This window comes from Dermochelys coriacea, chromosome 1, assembly GCF_009764565.3.
Source record: "Dermochelys coriacea isolate rDerCor1 chromosome 1, rDerCor1.pri.v4, whole genome shotgun sequence".
In the NCBI taxonomy this organism is placed as follows: domain Eukaryota; kingdom Metazoa; phylum Chordata; order Testudines; family Dermochelyidae; genus Dermochelys; species Dermochelys coriacea.
The window spans coordinates 339783438-339801984 of NC_050068.2; the positions used below are offsets into that span (position 1 = coordinate 339783438).

Genomic DNA, 18547 nt, shown 5'->3' on the forward strand with positions numbered 1-18547 from the left:
TGACTAACTGGATTGTTACATCTCTTCCAGTAAAACAGTTAGTTTTGGTTTATTTGCATATTGCAATCCTGTTGGTATTCTCCATCAATAGAAAAACTTGCATGGTCTTCTAGGTTTTAAATTCTAATAGACTTTGAATTCTAGAATAAGAGATAATGAAAGTTTCTGTTGTTATGGGTTCTGAGTTCTCCCATTGTCTAATATTTCTTAATGTGTTAAGGTTAAAGTGGCATCTAGGATTGTGAAAACTATTGCCCATAAGATATTGAAATTTGGAGGGTTAGTTATTTTTAAGTCGAGATATTAGCTTTCTACTCAAAGGTGAAAGCTCTGCATGTTTTATTTAAATTTAAAATAACTTCTAAAAAAAACTTATTTACTTTCTTTCAACTCCTTGGCTTGTCATTATCAGTAACAAGGTCAGTTTTTTGTTGAACTTAATGTTAGCATATCCCTGTTCCTGAGGACTTTACATTTCCGGATTAATCCCTCTGAGGGCTTTGCTTAGGTTACTGAGCCTTTTTCACTAAGGCAAGAAAACCCATTGTTGAGAAGCATGAAAAGTCAGTGGCATAATTTGTTGTGATTGTTCCCACTGTCTTGATTGATGGCAGTAAGAAAGGAGTTGACATCACCAGTCAATATTTTTGTGACCGTTGATCAGTATATGGGTAAGAACACTGAACTATTTAGATCCTATGAATACATTTTAGTTAATTGAATTATGATTTGAAGTACGAGGTGGTTATTTTGTATCTTGTGTTACCTAAATTTACATGTCCTTAAGCAGCCCCTCTGGAAAAATCCTATTTTCCAAGTACCCAAGATCTTCGGTTTTTTACCTTGTAATTTTGAAGGCTCCTGATTTGAAGAAGCCACATGTATAGCTTTAATTGAGCTAGGTCTTTACATTGTAAGATCAGTATTTTAAAAACCCCCAGGGGACTAAGATATCTCAGAAATGTGTCTCAATGGGTATAAATGCAGGCCAGCCTAATGTTCTAATGGCAGTGTAACACAGGGATCCAAAATCAGGATATGATTCAGTCTGGAGTACCTACACCAAGAAGGTCAAGGGATGAAACAACACTGTGTGTCTCACTAGTGGTTTTGTTTGACCTTGCTCAAAGTGCCAGGGATAGACTTCACAGAATGCTTCGTCCATGAGGCCAGATCTTAGTGAGTGAAAGAGGAAACAGGGGACCTAGTTCATTATACTTCCCCCTCCTCAAAAAAGGGAAGATACTATGTGAGATGAGGAAAATGATCAAATGAAAACAATTTGAATTAGAGCATGAATTTACAAAATATAAGTACCAATAGGTGGTGCTATTGCACACTGTAAACTTGTATCAGTGTGTGTGAGAAAAAGAATAGACCAGATCTTGCTGGTTGCCAGTTTCACAGTAAATTGACCTCAGGTTTTTCTTTACTGTATTTCACTTATTTGGAAATGCATGCTCTTAGTATTTTCCCCGATAAAGAAACCTTTTGTGTTCTCTGATGGAACAGCATCAGTGTGCTCTAAGACAGTGGTTCTCACCTGGGGTCCCTTGGGGGACTGCGAGCAGGCTTCAGGGGGACCGCCAAGAATGGCCGACATTAGACTCTCTAGGTCCCAGTGCAGAAAGTCAAAGTCCTGCAGCAAGAGACTGCAGCCCAGAACCTTGAGCCCCACCACCCAAGGCTGAACCCGAAGCCTGAGCAATTTAGCTTTGCGGTGCCCTCTGTGGTGTGGGGTGCTGAGCAATTGACCTGCTTGCTACCTCTTAATGCTAGCCCTGGCTTTTATATGCAGAAAAAAACACCTGTTATGGCACAGCTGGGCCATGGAGTTTTTATTGCATTGGCGAGGGGCTCAGAAAGAAAAAGGTTGAGAACCCCTGCTCTAAGGCTTAATTTTCCCAAGTATGTTGGGTTTAAGGTTATAAAATTAATTAATGGCTTTTAACATTCAAGTACTTTAGCTCTAAACAAAATTTCATGTTTTTCCTTTTAAGAAAGAGGGATTGAGCATCCAGGAAAAACAATACCCTCAAATAAAACAGAACCCAGCAAAAGCATTTCTTTTTGTTTGAGTATTTCAGACTTCTCATGGAGTAAATGGATAATGTTGATAATGTGGTATTAGCTATGCCTAGTATCCTTGACTACCTGTTCTAGTAATCTTTTTATTCGTTAACAAGAGGGAGAATAAAAGCCATTTAACACTTAACTAAAGTGTTTGTTAATTTTTCACTGGGATTTCTATGCATCATTAAGAGTCAGCTTGGCTTTCAGTCTTTCTGAGGATGTTAAAGATTTCATACCTCTTAAAGGTTTTCCTGGGAGACATTGCACAATGTTTCTCCTTAGCCCCTTTTTGTGTGATGTGTGCTATCTACACTTGTTTTCTGTCTGGCTGCTGCCCTCTAATCCAGAAATAGTTGAACTGTAATGGTGACATGATTCTGGTGGGTGTTTAATTTGTAAAGTACTTCCTTTGGGGGAGAGATGCTACATAAATGTGAAGTAGTTTAACATTACATAATTACCGTGTTCTTTAAGGCCTCAGTACTTCAGTGTTCTGAGCACTCTGGCCACAATTTAGTAAAACATATAAGCATGTGCTTAAATGTTTTGCAGGATCAGAGCCAAAGTGGTCAACCAAAGTGGTCAGCACCTTGCAGATTGAGCCTTCCATGTGTTTTGATTTTAAAAACACTCAAAAAAAATACTTAAGTTTTAAAATGTTGTTTTAAGACGTTAAACTAATAGCAGTGTTTCTTTTCAGTTCTAGTAGTATAGGAGAACCAGCCTTCTTAAAGTGCAATCCTGAAAAAGATCCGTTTTCTGTTCACAACTGCTCACCTCTCTTGTCTGTAAATGATTTTAAGGCACCTTCTCTTCTTTACTGCTACTCTATAGCACTGGACTTGTTCTAGAGTTCAGCTCCTAATATATCTTAACATTGTTTAGCATAAGGGGAAGATTTTTTTTCTTGGTTTGTTTTTGAAGTTGCTCTTCATAGTTTTGTATTTCCCAGGCTCTCTGGTTTTCAAAGCTTACCTTTGCAAGTGGGACTATATGACTGAATAGATCATCCATTTTTTTTCAAAAAGGCTTACAGGAATTTGTTAAATTTTTAGAAACAGATCAGGTTTTGAGCTTAGTGTTTGAAAGTGAAAGAACAAGGAAAAAAGAAAAATTAATCAAAATATAAACTGTACACTAAAACAACTGAAAAGTGAAAAGATGGGGAGAAAATAGTGACAGCAACACATCAGAATGGTAATGAAGGGATGCAGTCAAGGGAAAACTTACAGGGAAATAAGGTAGAGTTTTTAACAATTTGTAAAATAAATGCATATATACTGAGACTGAAAAAGGTGAATTTCTGCTACATTATTTTAGCTTGTTTTTTCCCCCCACAGCTGGTGACAGTATATGCATGACTGCCTTCTCTGGAGTTTTCTTTTAATTATTAGCACTGTTACAGCTGTTCGCACATTAGTTTGCTTAACAGTATAGGATTTTGTGTCTCACTGGTATGTTTGCCTCTTAATGCATATTTCTGGTTATATATGGGAGTTGTCTGCACTCCCGCAGGAAATGCTATCATTTAGAATACTGATAGCTTCTTAATTTCCTTTTGAATTTCTCTTGCATATAGAAATTCACGAAGGATAGATGTACATATTACTGTAGAAGCTAAGCTCAGCATTCCATAGTTAAGGCTGAGCTGAGTTTTGCACTTAAAGCAGGAATATCTAAAGGGAATCGAATATTGTAATAGGAAGTAGCAATATAACTAGTAAAAGAATAAGCCAATACACTGAATGTAACTATACATACATGCCCATAGTCATGCACTGTCCTTTCCACACACAAATTGGTAGTTGTATGTATATCTGTGGGCATAAATACATTTTTATATAACTTGAATTAGATCTGTGCTTTGTCCTCATCTTATACATGTGTGTAACTTTTGTTTACAGGTTGGATTTGCTTCCATTTTATGCAAGGCTGGTTGCCACATTGCATCCCTGTATGTCTGATGTAGCAGAGGATCTTTGTTCCATGCTGAAAGGGGATTTCAGATTTCATGTATGTTTGGTTTGTTTTACTGCATACAAATTAAGAAATCTGATGTACCATCTTTTGAAAAAAATGCTTGTTATAAATTATATTATTTTCACTAAAGAAGATGCTGACTCAAACATAACAGAATAGTCAGATAGCTCAGAAGTCTTATTTTCTAATCATATTGCTTTGTTATTATATGTTGGATTCATTTGTACATTGAATAACCTTCTTAACAGACTGCATGTCATTTATTTATACACATTCATATAGTGTCTTCTTCAAGCTCCAATATTAAATGACAATTAAACTTAATTCAGATGGTAGCATGACTTAGAAATTACATAAAAGCTAGGGCAGAAGCTGCAAAAACTAGAAATAATGTTATAGAATAGCATTTATAGTTCACAGTTAAAATTGACATTGACCTGTATTAATAGTAGTTTGTTTGTTTACAAAAAGATGTCTGCTATATATTGTGCTTTATTAGTCCTACTGCATCCATTTTCAAAAATGTCAAGAAAGAGAAAAATATTGGAATGTAAGAAGGTTAGAAATCTGAGAACATAGTTCTTCACCAAGTTATTTCTCAGTCTTGTTTCCTGCACTGTATTTAAATTTGATTCTAAAATTATGGTGGACAGCCACTATTTTCAATGTTCCCCCTAAACTTTATTATGGATCACTCAAAATCTGTTTTCTCTAGTGGCATCAGTTAACAGAACAAATATGTGGATGATTTAAATGTATAGTAGTTTTTAAAATGAACTTAAGTTAATTGTTGTTTATGCTAAAGCCAAAGCATCGGTTTGAGTGTAGGGGGAATTTCATTATTTTATTAAATAATATTTTGATTAGTGTCCATCAGTACATTTTTAAAATTTCTTTTAATGAAACAGTCATCATTTTGATTAAGACAGTCCTGTTAACTCTACCAGTTTGGTTTGGAGACTTCTGATTTTGGCTGCTCCCTTCAGAACACTAACTATAGACTCCACCTATAGCATGCTACAGTGATATTGGGCAGGGTGATGTAGAGTGTCACACTAGCCATGTTTCTAAGGCTATCAGTATTTTTGGGGACCATGTTCTAATCTAAATAGGAAGGAAGTTCAGAGATGGAGACGTTGAAGAGCCAGAGATGATGGGGGGAGTTGTAGGGTTAGCCAAATCAGGGGAACGGGGGAAGTTTGAGTGGAGTAGCCAAATTAGAGGGGGAAGGTAGGAAGCCAGAGATAGGTGAAGACATAATCGGGGGGAATCAGACTGGAAATTTCCAACTTTCTGAACTCTCAGCCTTAACAAGTATGCTAAAATGTAAGGAAATATATTAAAAATACATAAGATACTTATTTCTGAGAGATTAAAATTAAATGCATATGTATTTCCCTCTTTATTTAGGTGAGAAAAAAGGACCAGATCAATATTGAAACAAAAAATAAAACTGTGAGATTTATTGGAGAGCTTGCCAAGTTTAAGATGTTCTCCAAAAATGACACCCTGCATTGTTTAAAGGTTAGTGTTGGTGAGACATGTTGTTAGAAAAGTACAGTACTTGTTTATAATGCATAAGATCATCTTCCTATCCCTATCCTCCATTTTTTCCATTGTTAAAGATTTTTATTATGTTGCATAAAGTATTGGAACTTTGATTTTCTTGTTACTTTAATCTCCAATAGTAAAAAATCTATTACAATATACTTCCCTACTGTGTTATGAGAAAATGACTTGCTGCTAATTGTTTTTCTCAGAAGATAGTTGTAAGCAATCCCTAATCATCCAAACTTCCTTGCAGAGCTGGAAATGAGCTTTTTGTTATTACTTTGTTTTTTTACTACTTCTCCAATAAAAAGGAAACTTGTTAGTGACTGTAAAAGAGAGGCTGATATGCCATCTCAGTAGGCAGGCATGTACCATTTGTTGAGGAAGAAGTAAATCAACTCAGAACATTGAGCTCCAGATATTTAGTCCCAGATGCATATGTGGTATTAAGGTTAAGTCTGACTGTTTATCTTTGCTTCATAATTAATTTTAACTCAGATTTTTAAAATAAAATCTTTAAAATAGGGTGTTTATAATAGGACATTGTAGGTACAATACGTTTTCAACTAGCTTCCAGTGTTGGTGGTGGTAATTTTAAGATCTCTTCAGTTATTTAAAAGTGAATTTTAAAAGTCCGATAAACTAAGCATTTATGCAGTTTCTCTAGAAGCTGGTGAGTATCTGGATAGTACTATAAAATGCAAAGTTCTATTCTTGTACCTATTGCTCAGCTTAAACAATAAAACTAGATTAGTTAATTTCACTTTTGGGTACTCATTTGGTTGTACAATATTAAGTGTTGGTTTTCCAATCTAGCAGAGCAAATTTTAAAGCAGGTATGAATTATTTTTAAAAAGTGTGCATAATTATTTTTTTAAAAGTTATGAGTTTTCTATAGTAGGTTTTGTAAACATCCTATTTTTTTAAATGTACAAATCCTATATTTGGAACCTAAACCACCACTTTAGAATATTACTTTTTTATTAAAAGGATGCTTCATAATGAAATGGCATGAGAACCTTGCCAGTATCTTAGCACTCAAATTGAGATGAAGTAGCATTTCAGCTTTTAAAAATAGTTATAATAATAACTGTCTAGTTAATAAAATCATATTTATTAGTGTTCTTATTAGTGGAAATAGAGATTTAAAATTTGGTGACTGTGTGTATATTTACACAGATGCTTCTGTCAGACTTTTCTCATCACCATATTGAAATGGCATGTACTCTGCTGGAAACGTGTGGAAGATTCCTATTTAGATCACCAGAGTCTCACTTAAGAACAAGTGTTCTTTTGGTAAGATAAACTACAGCCATTTTATTGTAGAAAATCATGTACTGAATTCAACTGTCATCGTCTTTTCTTTGTTTTGCGATTTGGTCATACAGCCTGGCAATAATGACCATAACTACTGTAACATCAACTAATGCAAACTTTCATTAGATTTTATCCACTACTATAACAGAGTTTATAAATAGTGTTCATAATAGAAAACATCAGAAAAATCGTCGGAATTAATTTGTGATCTAAAGCAAAAAGGAAAGTTTTCCCATATGAAATTGCATCCGCGAGCTCCTACTTTTAGAACTGAGTGCTGAGCTGCTCATACCTTGGACTCTTAGGTCTGGTCTACACTGGGGGAGGGGTGATCGATCTAAGTTACGCAACTTCAGCTACGTGAATAACATAGTTGAAGTCGACGTACTTAGATTTACTCACCACAGTGTCTTCACTGCAGAGTCAACGGAAGAGAGCTTGGCTGTCTGTTTATTGCGTTGAGACTAGACGCGATAAATAGACCCCTCGCTGGATCAATCGCTGTCCATTGATCCAGCGAGTAACGTAGACAAGCCCTTAGAAGCAGTTAGAATCTCACCAAAGTCACTAGATTGAAGAGCTCTAGGATGCAGAGATTGCAGCTATAAAGTGAGAAATGCAGACTCCATTTCCATTCTGGTTTTTTTCCTGTGTGTCTGCTGTTGATCTTTGAGCTGTTGAAACAGATGTTTTCTTGGATAATTTTGGGGTTTTGTATAGCTTAAAATGTAATTGCTGTTTAGAGCTTTTATTTTCAAACTTTTAGGGTCCTACAAATTTTTATGCATCAGAGCGGAGACTGACTTTTAGAAGAAGGGTTTAAGTACTATTGAGAGAGCTTTACAGCGCAGCACATGCTGTTTTTAGGACCGGACTTTTCTTTCAGAGACACTGGAATATGTGTGTAGCTTCCTCTTGAAGCCATAGGGGAGATGGACAAGTTTCTTAAACTTTAACACTGTTACTGACTGCTTTAACACTGACTCCTTTGGCACACAACAGTTCCATTTTAGTGTCTGTATCTTTTATGATGTTGTGCTGACACAAACACTTAGCACTGCCCAGTGTTACATTGTAGACCTCAGTGCCTTTTTGACCTTTTGCAACCTGTTCAGTGCTGGCTATGTTTCCATATTTCACCTGCAAGGATGGTGGCTTTCTGAATATCCTGTTTATTGGAGAACTCCAATTACTTATAAATATCCTTGTGATTTCCAGGAAGGACTTAGAGAGAATTTAGTTTATTGGAAAAAAAGGGGATTGCCTTTTAGATAGAAGTGACAATACAGAATCATGGGGAGAAGACTGAGGATGAGACTGGAGGAATTGGAGTGAGTGGCCTGGGGAGACGATGGCTAGTAGTTGAGAAGTAGTTTGGAATAAGTTAGTTCAGGAGAGCAACTTGTTAAGTGAAGTGGAAGAAGGTTGTGGAAGTGATGGTCTCATTCAATAGAGTAACAAAATCTGAACTCTTAAACTTAAGAGAAAAGGATTAAAGAAGATTGTAAAAGAGGGAATTGCAGTTGTTGAGATGAATATACTTAAAGCATGAAAAGAGATGTCACCAGAGGTAGTGTTGATGTGAGGACAAACACTGGCAATGACCTAGAAATGGAGATAGATTGACTTTTTTCTTCCATGTTTTTGGTCTATAATTTTGAGTTCTAAGATGATGCCAAGATTTCAGGTCTGGAGAACAATTTTAAGGTCTGGTTAAAGAGACCAAATAACTAAGTTGAACATGATAAAAAAAAGATTCAATGACAAAAATCATCAGTAGGAGGAAATAAGATTGAAGACAGGAGCTGGGCAAGCAGATAGAGGGGAAAATAGAGTGAGTTGCGAGTTTGCCTTTGTTTATATAGGAGGTTAGACTAAACGTTAGAATGATCCCTTCTAGCCTTCAGGTCTGTGCATCTGAGTTATGAGAGAAGTAGATGTATTTCAGTATAGGTAATTTTAATACAAGTGAAAGGTTTAAATCAACAGCTAACATAACTGCATGTTTCCAGGCTGTAACTTTTATCTACTATTATAAATTACAACAGATTTGTTTGTTCAGCATGAACTTATCAAAAAGACTGTTAAATTGTCCAGTGAATAGGCTAACAAAACATATTACCATCTCTAAAGAAGCTTAGTACTCTTATGAAAAGCGGCCTTCTGTAAAGGCACTAAATATTCAGGGTGTTCAGTCCAGGGTTTTAGTTCCTTAGTGCAAGGGGATAGTTCTTAATTTCTCCTGCAGCTCTTATCCCATTAGTTTTGCAGAGGAAGGCAGGGCCATCTCTTTTTCCTGGCTCTCCATCCTACCCACTCAGTCTCCAGAGATTATGGGTCACTGGGGTCTTTCCCCATTGAGTGCCCAACAAAGAGAACTGGAGTCAAAGAGCTGCTGCCTCTTGAGCTTTTAGTTCATGCAGTAAAAGCTTTGAATTTGATGTCCCTTGTTGTAGTGGTGCAGAAGTGAAAGGAAGGGGGTGCGAGAGAGTGTGATGTTTTGGGTGTCACCCAAACAGATAAGGAGTTCTTTCACTGCCTTCCCCATAACCTTGGGTGCCTTTATGCGTGCAGATTTATTTCAGATCCCTGACATCAGTAGCCTGCCCACAAGCACAAGGTTTCACCCTGGCTTCCACCAGCCTAGTTTCCTTGCAGGGAGACACCAACCGTCCTTCCAGGCTCAAGTCTCCTCACGTCCATCCTCCCTGAGCTCTATCAGACACTCTGACTTTTCCCTTCTGGTTCATAACTTAGTTCAGATGGTAGCAGTTTCCCTATCTGTAAATAGGTAACTATGACTCACCTACCCCACAGAGACACTGTATAGCTTAATTTAGAGGTGTTTTTATAACAACACCTGGATATCACTAAAGTTAGAAGGGGACATAGAAGATAAAGTATTATAACTGTCCAATAACTAAAGACCTTTTCTTCAAAACCATGATTAGAGACACATTTTCTAATATATCTTACTGAAAAACAAGATCAGAAAGGTACAACATGTGGATTTATTTTTTTCTTAGCATGTTATCCATTACCAGAAGTGTATGCATTTAATAGAGTTTTTCTTCACAGCCCAAAATACTAAATCATATGTTATTTCCATAGCAACAAATTCTGTGTTGCACTTCACATCAGGAGGAGATATCATGCCGAGAAGAAAGCTTTATAAAAATACAAATTATCCTCCCTAATACAGAATAAACACAGAAAATGCTAACCCAAGCATATATCATGATATAAAGTGTTCTCAATTTTTAAGTTTCCTCCTCTATGAAAACACATTTAATAATCTGTAAAATAATGTATAGCAGTTCTGCTGATAATACAAGCCCCTAGTAGCTCTACAAGAAGCAGAAAGTGGTAGTTTGGGATTTATCTAGATTAAAAAAAAATTGAGTTCAGATGGATATTTGAAGAATTTCTTCAATAAATTATGGCATTTTTTTATCCTCTTCCTATGTTTTTTAATTTGCATTAATGCATTTAAATTGAGTCTCTATTATGGTGTCATTAAAAAGTTTCCATGCAGCTTGCAGGGATTTCACTTTTGGCACGGGACCTTTCGGCACACCCTTGGGTGCCCCAACCGTGCCCTTTGCACCACGTTGGTGGCCTTACTAGGACCAATGGGCAGCCTATAGACACCAATTCTCAAAGACCCCTAGGGTTTCCCATTGTGATAGGAGAAGGCAATCTTCTACAGCTTCTCTCTGGACCTCCTGATCCACAAGAGGAGACCTTTGAGGAACAGGAAGCAAGACTAGACAAAAAGATTACTCCCATGATTTAACCTCTCTTCATCCTCTCCTGATGGAGCTGTTATGCCTCCCCTACCAACCTTGGCCGACAACTTCAAACAATTTCAAGACCTTATCAAGAGGGTAGTGGATTCTTTACAAATTCCTCTGGAGGAGGTTAAGGAGTTGCAACACAAGGTGCTTCACATCCTGCACACTTCCTCATCTGCCCACTTTGCACTTCGCATTAATGAAGCCTTGCTGGACCCAGCAAAGGTTCTATGGCAGACATTAGCCACGATACCACCTACATATCAGAGAGTGGACAAAAATACTATGTTCCCTCTAAAGACTTGGACTTGTTATTTTCACACCCATCCCAAACTCCCTTTTCATTGATGCCGTAAATGAACGTGGTAGACAGCACTACAGTAAATCGACACCGTACGACAAGGACTTGAAACGTCTTGATTTATTTGGGTGAAAATCATATTCATCGGCGACCCTGCAATATAGGATCTCCAATTACCAAGCTCTTAATTGCAAAATAAAATCATGTCAATTATTCCAAACTAAACGTTTTCATTGGCCATCTTCCAGTTGATCAGAGGGAGCAGTTTCAGGAAAGTATTGCCGAAGGTCAACATCTCTCAAGAACATCTTTGCAGGCCTCTCTAGACACCGCTGACACAACCACCTGCCCCATCTCCACAGCAATGGGTCATGTGGAGGGCTTCCTGGATGCACCTTTCTGGCTTTCCAACAGAAGTCCAGTTTACTGTGGAGGACCTTCCATTTGAGGGATCAAAGTTATTTGCAAAGAAAATAGATGAATCCCTCCACACACTAAAAGATGCTAGAGCTGCTTTGTGCTTGCTGGGAATTTATATACCTGCACAAAAAAGAAGATACGGTAAATCCCCCATGGCACAGAGATCCTGGTTTACTCTGTTTCTTCCTCCTCGGAGACATTTATGAGCCCCAACCAAAAAGACAACGTCTACAAAAGAGGAGATCAGCTGCCTCACAATCATCAACTTCACACCCATCTACATCTAAACACCAATTTTGACATGGTGGTCGAGACCTCAGATTACCACCTTCATCTTTGTGGCAATAACCCGAACATCTCCCCTGCTTCGGTGACCACCTTTCTTTTTCGTCAACTAGAAATGTATAACCACAGACAAGTGAGTATTGGAGATCATCTCCACAGGGTATTTGATCCATTTAACTCCCACCTGCCCATTCCCCCCTCCCTGACCCTCCTCAGGCATCCTTCTCACAAGCATCTTGTACCTCAGGAAACACTCTCTTCTGAACCTAGGTGCTATAGAACCAGTTCCGACTCAACATAGAGAGAAGGGATTCTATTCCAGGTACTTTCTGATACCAAAAAAGAGTGGCTGTTGGAGACTCATTCTGGATCTAAGTTCACTTAACAAATTTATAAAGGTATAGTGCTTCAAAATAGTTACTCTTCAACAGATAATTCCATCTCAGACCAACAGGACTGGTTCTCAGACCTTGACCTACAAGATGCTTATAGATTCATAGATAATAAGGTCAGAAGGGACCATTCTGATCATCTAGTCCGACCTCCTGCACAGCGCAGGCCACAGAATCTCACCCACCCACTCCTATGAAAAACCGCACCTACGTCTGAGCTATTGAAGTCCTTAAATCATAGTTTAAAGACTTCAAGGAGCAGAGAAGCCTCCCTCAAGTCACCCATGCCTCATGCTAGAGAGGAAAGCGAAAAACCTCCAGGGCCTCTCCAATCTGCCCTGGAGGAAAATTCCTTCCCGACCCCAGATATGGCAATCAGCTAAACCCTGAGCATATGGGCAAGATTCACCAGCCAGATACTACAGAAAATTCTTTCCTGGGTAACTCAGATCCCATCCATCTAATATCCCATCTCAGGGGATTAGGCCTATTTACCCTGAATATTTAAAGATCAATTAATTACCAAAATCCCATTATCCCATCATACCATCTCCTCCATAAACTTATCGAGTAGAATCTTAAAACCAGATAGATCTTTTGCCCCCAGTGCTTCCCTTGGAAGGCTATTCCAAAACTTCACTCCTCTGATGGTTAAAAACCTTCATTTGATTTCAAGTCTAAACTTTCTGGTGGCCAGTTTATACCCATTTGTTCTTGTGTCCACAGTGGTGCTGAGCTGAAATAATTCCTCTCCCTCTCCTGTATTTATCCCTCTGATATATTTATAGAGAGCAATCATATCTCCCCTCAACCTTCTTTTAGTTAGGCTAAACAAGCCAAGCTCCTTAAGTCTCCTTTCATAAGACAAGTTTTCCATTCCTCGGATCATCCTAGTAGCCCTTCTCTGTACCTGCTCCAGTTTGAATTCATCCTTTTTAAACATGGGAGACCAGAACTGCACACAGTATTCTAGGTGAGGTCTCACCAGTGCCTTGTATAACGGTACTAAAACCTCCTTATCCCTACTGGAAATGCCTCTCCTGATGCATCCCAAAACCGCATTAGCTTTTTTCACAGCCATATCACATTGGCAGCTCGTAGTCATCCTATGATCAACCAATACTCCAAGGTCCTTCTCCTCTTCCGTTACTTCTAATTGATGCGTCCCCAGCTTATAACTAAAATTCTTGTTATTAATCCCTAAATGCATAACCTTACACTTCTCACTGTTAAATTTCATCCTATTACTATTACTCCAGTTTACAAGGTCATCCAGATCCTCCTGTATAATATCCCGATCCTTCTCCGAATTGGCAATACCTCCCAGCTTTGTATCATCTGCAAACTTTATTAGCACACTCCCACTTTTTGTGCCAAGGTCAGTAATAAAAAGATTAAATAAGATTGGTCCCAAAACCGATCCCTGAGGAACTCCACTGGTAACCTCCCTCCAACCTGACAGTTCGCCTTTCAGTAGGACCCGTTGCAGTCTCCCCTTTAACCAATTCCTTATCCACCTTTTGATGTTCATATTGATCCCCATCTTCTCCAATTTAACTAATAATTCCCCATGTGGCACGGTATCAAATGCCTTACTGAAATCTAGGTAAATTAGATCCACTGCATTTCCTTTATCTAAAAAATCTGTTACTTTTTCAAAAAAGGAGATTAGGTTGGTTTGGCACGATCTACCTTTTGTAAAACCATGTTGTATTTTGTCCCATTTATCATTGACTTCAATGTCCTTAATTAATTTCTCCTTCAAAATTTTTTCCAGGACCTTGCATACTACAGATGTCAAACTAACTGGCCTGTAGTTACTCGGATCACTTTTTTTTCCTTTCTTAAAAATTGGAACTATATTAGCAATTCTCCAATCATTCGGTACTACTCCTGAGTTTACAGATTAATTAAAAATTCTTGCTGATGGGCTTGCAATTTCAGGTGCCAATTCCTTTAATATTCTTGGATGAAGATTATCTGGGCCCCCCGATTTAGTCCCATTAAGCTGTTTCAGTTTCGCTTCTACCTCAGATATGGTAATATCTACCTCCATATCTTCATTCCCATTTGTCATGCTACCATTATCCCTAAGATCCTCTTTAGCCTTATTAAAGACTGAGGCAAAGTATTTGTTTAGATATTGGGCCATGCCTAGATTATCCTTAACCTCCACTCCATCCTCAGTGTTAAGCGGCCCCACTTCTTCTTTCTTAGTTTTCTTCTTATTTAAATAATAGTAAAAGAACCTTTTACTATTGGTTTTAATTCCCTTTGCAAGGTCCAACTCTACTCGACTTTTAGCCTCTCACTTTATCCCTACCTGTTCTGACCTCAATTGGGTAGCTTTCCTTGCTGATCCCTCCCATCTTCGACTCCCTGTATGCTTTCTGCTTCTTCTTAATCACCTCTCTAAGATGCTTGCTCATCCAGCTTGGTCTACAACTCCTGCCTATGAATTTTTTCCCCTTTCTTGGGATACAGGCTTCCGATAGCTTCTGCAGCTTTGATTTAAAGTAATCCCAGGCCGCCTCTACCTTTAGATCCATAAATTCTTCAGTCCAATCCACTTCCCTAACTAATTTCCTTAATTTTTGAAAGTCAGCCCTTTTGAAATCAAAAACCCTAATTGCAGATTTATTTTTGTTAATCCTTCCATTTAGTTTGAACTGAATTAGCTCATGATCACTTGAGCCAAGATTATCCCCTACAACCATTTCTTCTGAGGTCCTCGCTACTCACCAAAATTAAATGTAAAATGGCATCCCCTCTAGTCGGTTCAGCAACTACTTGATGAAGGAATCCATCAGCTATCACATCTAGGAAAATCTGAGCCCTATTATTATTACTAGCACTGGTCCTCCAGTCTATATCTGGGAAGTTAAAGTCTCCCATGATCACGCAGTTTCCACTAGTATTTACTTTATTAAAGACATTAAAAAGGGCTCTATCCATATCCAAATTAGATCCCGGAGGTCTATAGCACACCCCAAGCACTACAGTAGGAGAGGCTTTACTAGTTTTCTTCCCCAATGTAATTTTTGCCCAGATGGACTCTGTCTTATCCATTGCATCGCTTCTTATTTCTTTACATTCTACCTCATCATTGATATACAAGGCTACTCCACCACCTTTACCTTTGTTTCTGTCTTTCCTAAACAGCACATATCCTTCAAATACCTGTAGTCCAGTCATGACTACTATTCCACCATGTTTCTGTTATCCCTATAATATCTGGTTTCACTTCCTGCACCAGTAGCTCTAGTTCCTCCATTTTGTTACCTAGGCTCCTCGCATTGGTGTATAAACTCTTAATTTTTGCTGTTTGGCCTCGCTCACATTTTGTACCCTATTAGGCACAGTCATTCTACAGCCAGTATAACCTATTAGACTAGTATCCACACCGCCCTCGCTCCTTATATACATTCTCCTACCCATGGCTGTATCCTTTCTTACTTCTTCGTCTTCCCTCTCCATGCTAAAATCTGGCGTGGAGATTTCCTGGACATCTCCCAACCATTATGTGACAGTCATAATCTTGTCACACCTTTGTTGCCATTCTCTAGGAACAGGAAGGATCCCGCTAAAGATCACCTGAGCCTCAATTTCCTTAAGCGTCTTCCCCAGCCTAGCATAGTCTCGCTTAATACTTTCCAGCGAGAATCTAGCCGTATCATTTGTTCCCACATGAAGGATAATTAGGGGATTCTTTCCCGCTCCCTTTAGGATCCTTTTCAACCTCAGGTCTACATCCCGTATCTTAGCACCCGGAAGACAGCACACCCTTCTATTGTCTGGATCAGCTCTAGTTACAGGCCTGTCTAGTCTTCTCAATAAAGAGTCCCCGATCACATAGACCTGCCTTTTCCTGGTGACGGTGCTATTCTCCAGTCTCTCCCCTGTTCCCTCTGGCTGCAAGTTCTTTCCATTCCTATTTTCCCTTATAATCCTCTTCAACCCATCCTGTATCCTCCTGGGGCTCATATTTGGTGTAGTCTCCCTTGACTCTTCCGCTTTTCCTATAGGACTAGCCTCTCTTCTCTTCTTCCTTACCCTTCCACCTTCAACAAGTACCTGCTGAGCCCCTTCTTCATTTTCCAACTCTGCAAACCTGTTCCTAAGCTCTATTTCTCCTTCACTAGCCTGTCTTTTCCTCTGCCTGGTTCTTTTAGTCACATGCTTCCACTGATCACTTTCCTCACTCAGTCTCCCCTCAAAATTCCCCAGCCCTGCTTCCATCCGTGAGTCTGAGCTTTTCCCTTCAGATACCTCATATCTTTGCTCCATCATCTGCTCAAACCCCTTCCGAAACTCAACGAGACTTTCCACCTGCATCTCCAAACCTCGGATCTTTTCTCCCATCAGCTCTATCAGACAGCATTTCATGCAGAAAAAACTCTTACTGGGTCCCCCCTCCAGAATCATGTACATACCACAGCTTCCACATCCAGTCATCCTCAATGTGTCTTCCACTACAGGAGTCACTCCCACAGCTGCCTCTGTATCTGTCATCGCCTTCCCACCTAAATCCTGTTAATCTGGGAAACACAATCCACACCAAAAAGACCACCCCCCCAGCAAAAGCAAACCCCAAACAAGCACCACAATACAAAAACTCCCACTCAAACTCCCCTGTTTAGAGCTCTGTTTGCTAGCTCCTGTGCCGCTGCAGCTGTCTGTGCCGCTGCCTGACTGGCTGGTTACCTTTATAGGACCTCTAGTCAGAAGCCCCACCCCCCTTATCTTCATATTGCAATCCATCCATCCCAGAAGGTTTCTATGATTCATTCAGGGACAGGATCACTTTCAACACAGGATGCTCCTATTTGGACTATCGTCTGCACCAGAGTGTTCTCAAAAGTCCTTTCTGTGGTAGTGGTGCAAACAAGGAATTATGATTTTCCCGCATCTAGAGGGTTGCCTGCTCCTTTGAAGCTTTGGCGGCCCAACAAAACACCACGGACCTATTTCTTCAGCTGGGACTACAATTAAACATCCAAAAATCCATATTAACTTCAGTACAGCATCTGGAATTCGTAGGAGCCTATCTAGATACAGTAGAGGCTAACGCTTTCTTTCCCTCACACAGGTTCAGCACCTTACTCAACTTATTCTCAACAGTCCAGGCCAGCCCTGAGACTTCTGCCAGCAACTCCCTTGACTGGTGGAAAGACGGTCACAATGTCTGTGCAACAGTTCCCTTCACTCAATCACCCCTAATTTTAATAATCACAACAGACGTATCCCTATTGGGATGAGGAGTCTACCTGGACACACACACTGTTCAAGCCAAATGGTCCCCACTCAAGTCCACACTACATATCAACTTACTAGAACTCAGAGCAGTCAGAAATGCCTGTACATATTTCCTACCACTGATTGGGGCAAGCATATAAAGATTGACCAACATCATCTCATGTACGTTTTACATAAAGTGTCAGGGAGGAGCAAGATCATTTTCCCTTTGTCGAAGCAGTGAAACTCTTGAATTGGTGCATTCGCCACCAAATCAACATCTCAACAGCTTACGTCCCAGGCATGCAAAACACTACAGCAGACACTCTCAGCAGGAATTTCTCCCAGGATCATGAATAGGAAATAAATCCCTCCATTCGCCACAGCATATTTCTACATTGGGGAGTCCTAAATATTGTTGTTTGCCACAGCCAGAAACAAGAAGTGCTCCCAGTTCTGCTCCAGGCCCAACATGTCATCACTTTCTCAGAGACGCCTTTCGTCTACAATGGAACACAGATCTCTTGTATGCCTTTCTACCAATTCCTCTAATATCCAAGGTCCGGCTCAAGATTTAAAAAAAAAAAAAAAAAAAAACAGAGCGAGAGCCACAGTTATCCTCATAGCTCCCATGATGCCACGTCAGACATGGTTTACATACCTTATTCTGCTGGCAATTTGTTCTTGAGCCTGTTCCTTGCTTCCTCTCTCAGGATGCTGGCCAGGTCCATCAACCCAATCTGCAGGTTCTCTGGCTCAAGACATGGCTCCTCGATGGTTCAAAGGCTTGGACATGACCCACTCCAAGGATTGAAAGGCGGTGCTGTTGCATAGAAGGAAGCAAACTACTCATCACACATATATTCAAAAGTGGAAGAGATTTCAACTCCGGTATGACTTGAGGCACATTACTCCTACATTCTCTCCACTATCGCTTGTGCTGGATTACATCCTAGAACTAAAAAAATCAGGATTATCTCTAAACTCTGTAAAGGTGCATCTTGCAGCCATCACTGCCTTCCATCATAAGATAGACTGTTGTTCTCTTTTCACTCATCTTACAAAAGGAGGTTTCTCAAGGGCATGGGTAACCTCTTCCCACAAATCAGATGCCCTGTACTGACATGGGACCTCAGCTTTGTCCTTAAATGTCTAACCAGACCTCCCTTTGAACCCATGGCCACCTATTCACTTCTTAC

The 18547-nt window shown here is 39.4% G+C and overlaps 1 protein-coding gene across 18 annotated transcripts in view; it reads left to right on the plus strand.

Annotated features, from left to right (window-relative positions):
- The window catches only part of UPF2 (UPF2 regulator of nonsense mediated mRNA decay), a 192021-nt gene that overhangs the window by 43620 nt on the left and 129854 nt on the right, over positions 1 to 18547 (plus strand). For all 18 annotated transcript variants that reach the window (XR_006275976.1, XM_043498511.1, XM_038398473.2 and 15 more), the window contains 3 exons: positions 3978 to 4086; positions 5464 to 5577; positions 6784 to 6900. Coding sequence is in view for 17 of the 18 variants with exons in the window: in XM_043498511.1 (XP_043354446.1) it covers positions 3978 to 4086; positions 5464 to 5577; positions 6784 to 6900 (340 nt within the window). In the remaining variant the exon portion in view is untranslated. The remainder of the gene's footprint in view (positions 1 to 3977; positions 4087 to 5463; positions 5578 to 6783; positions 6901 to 18547) is intronic.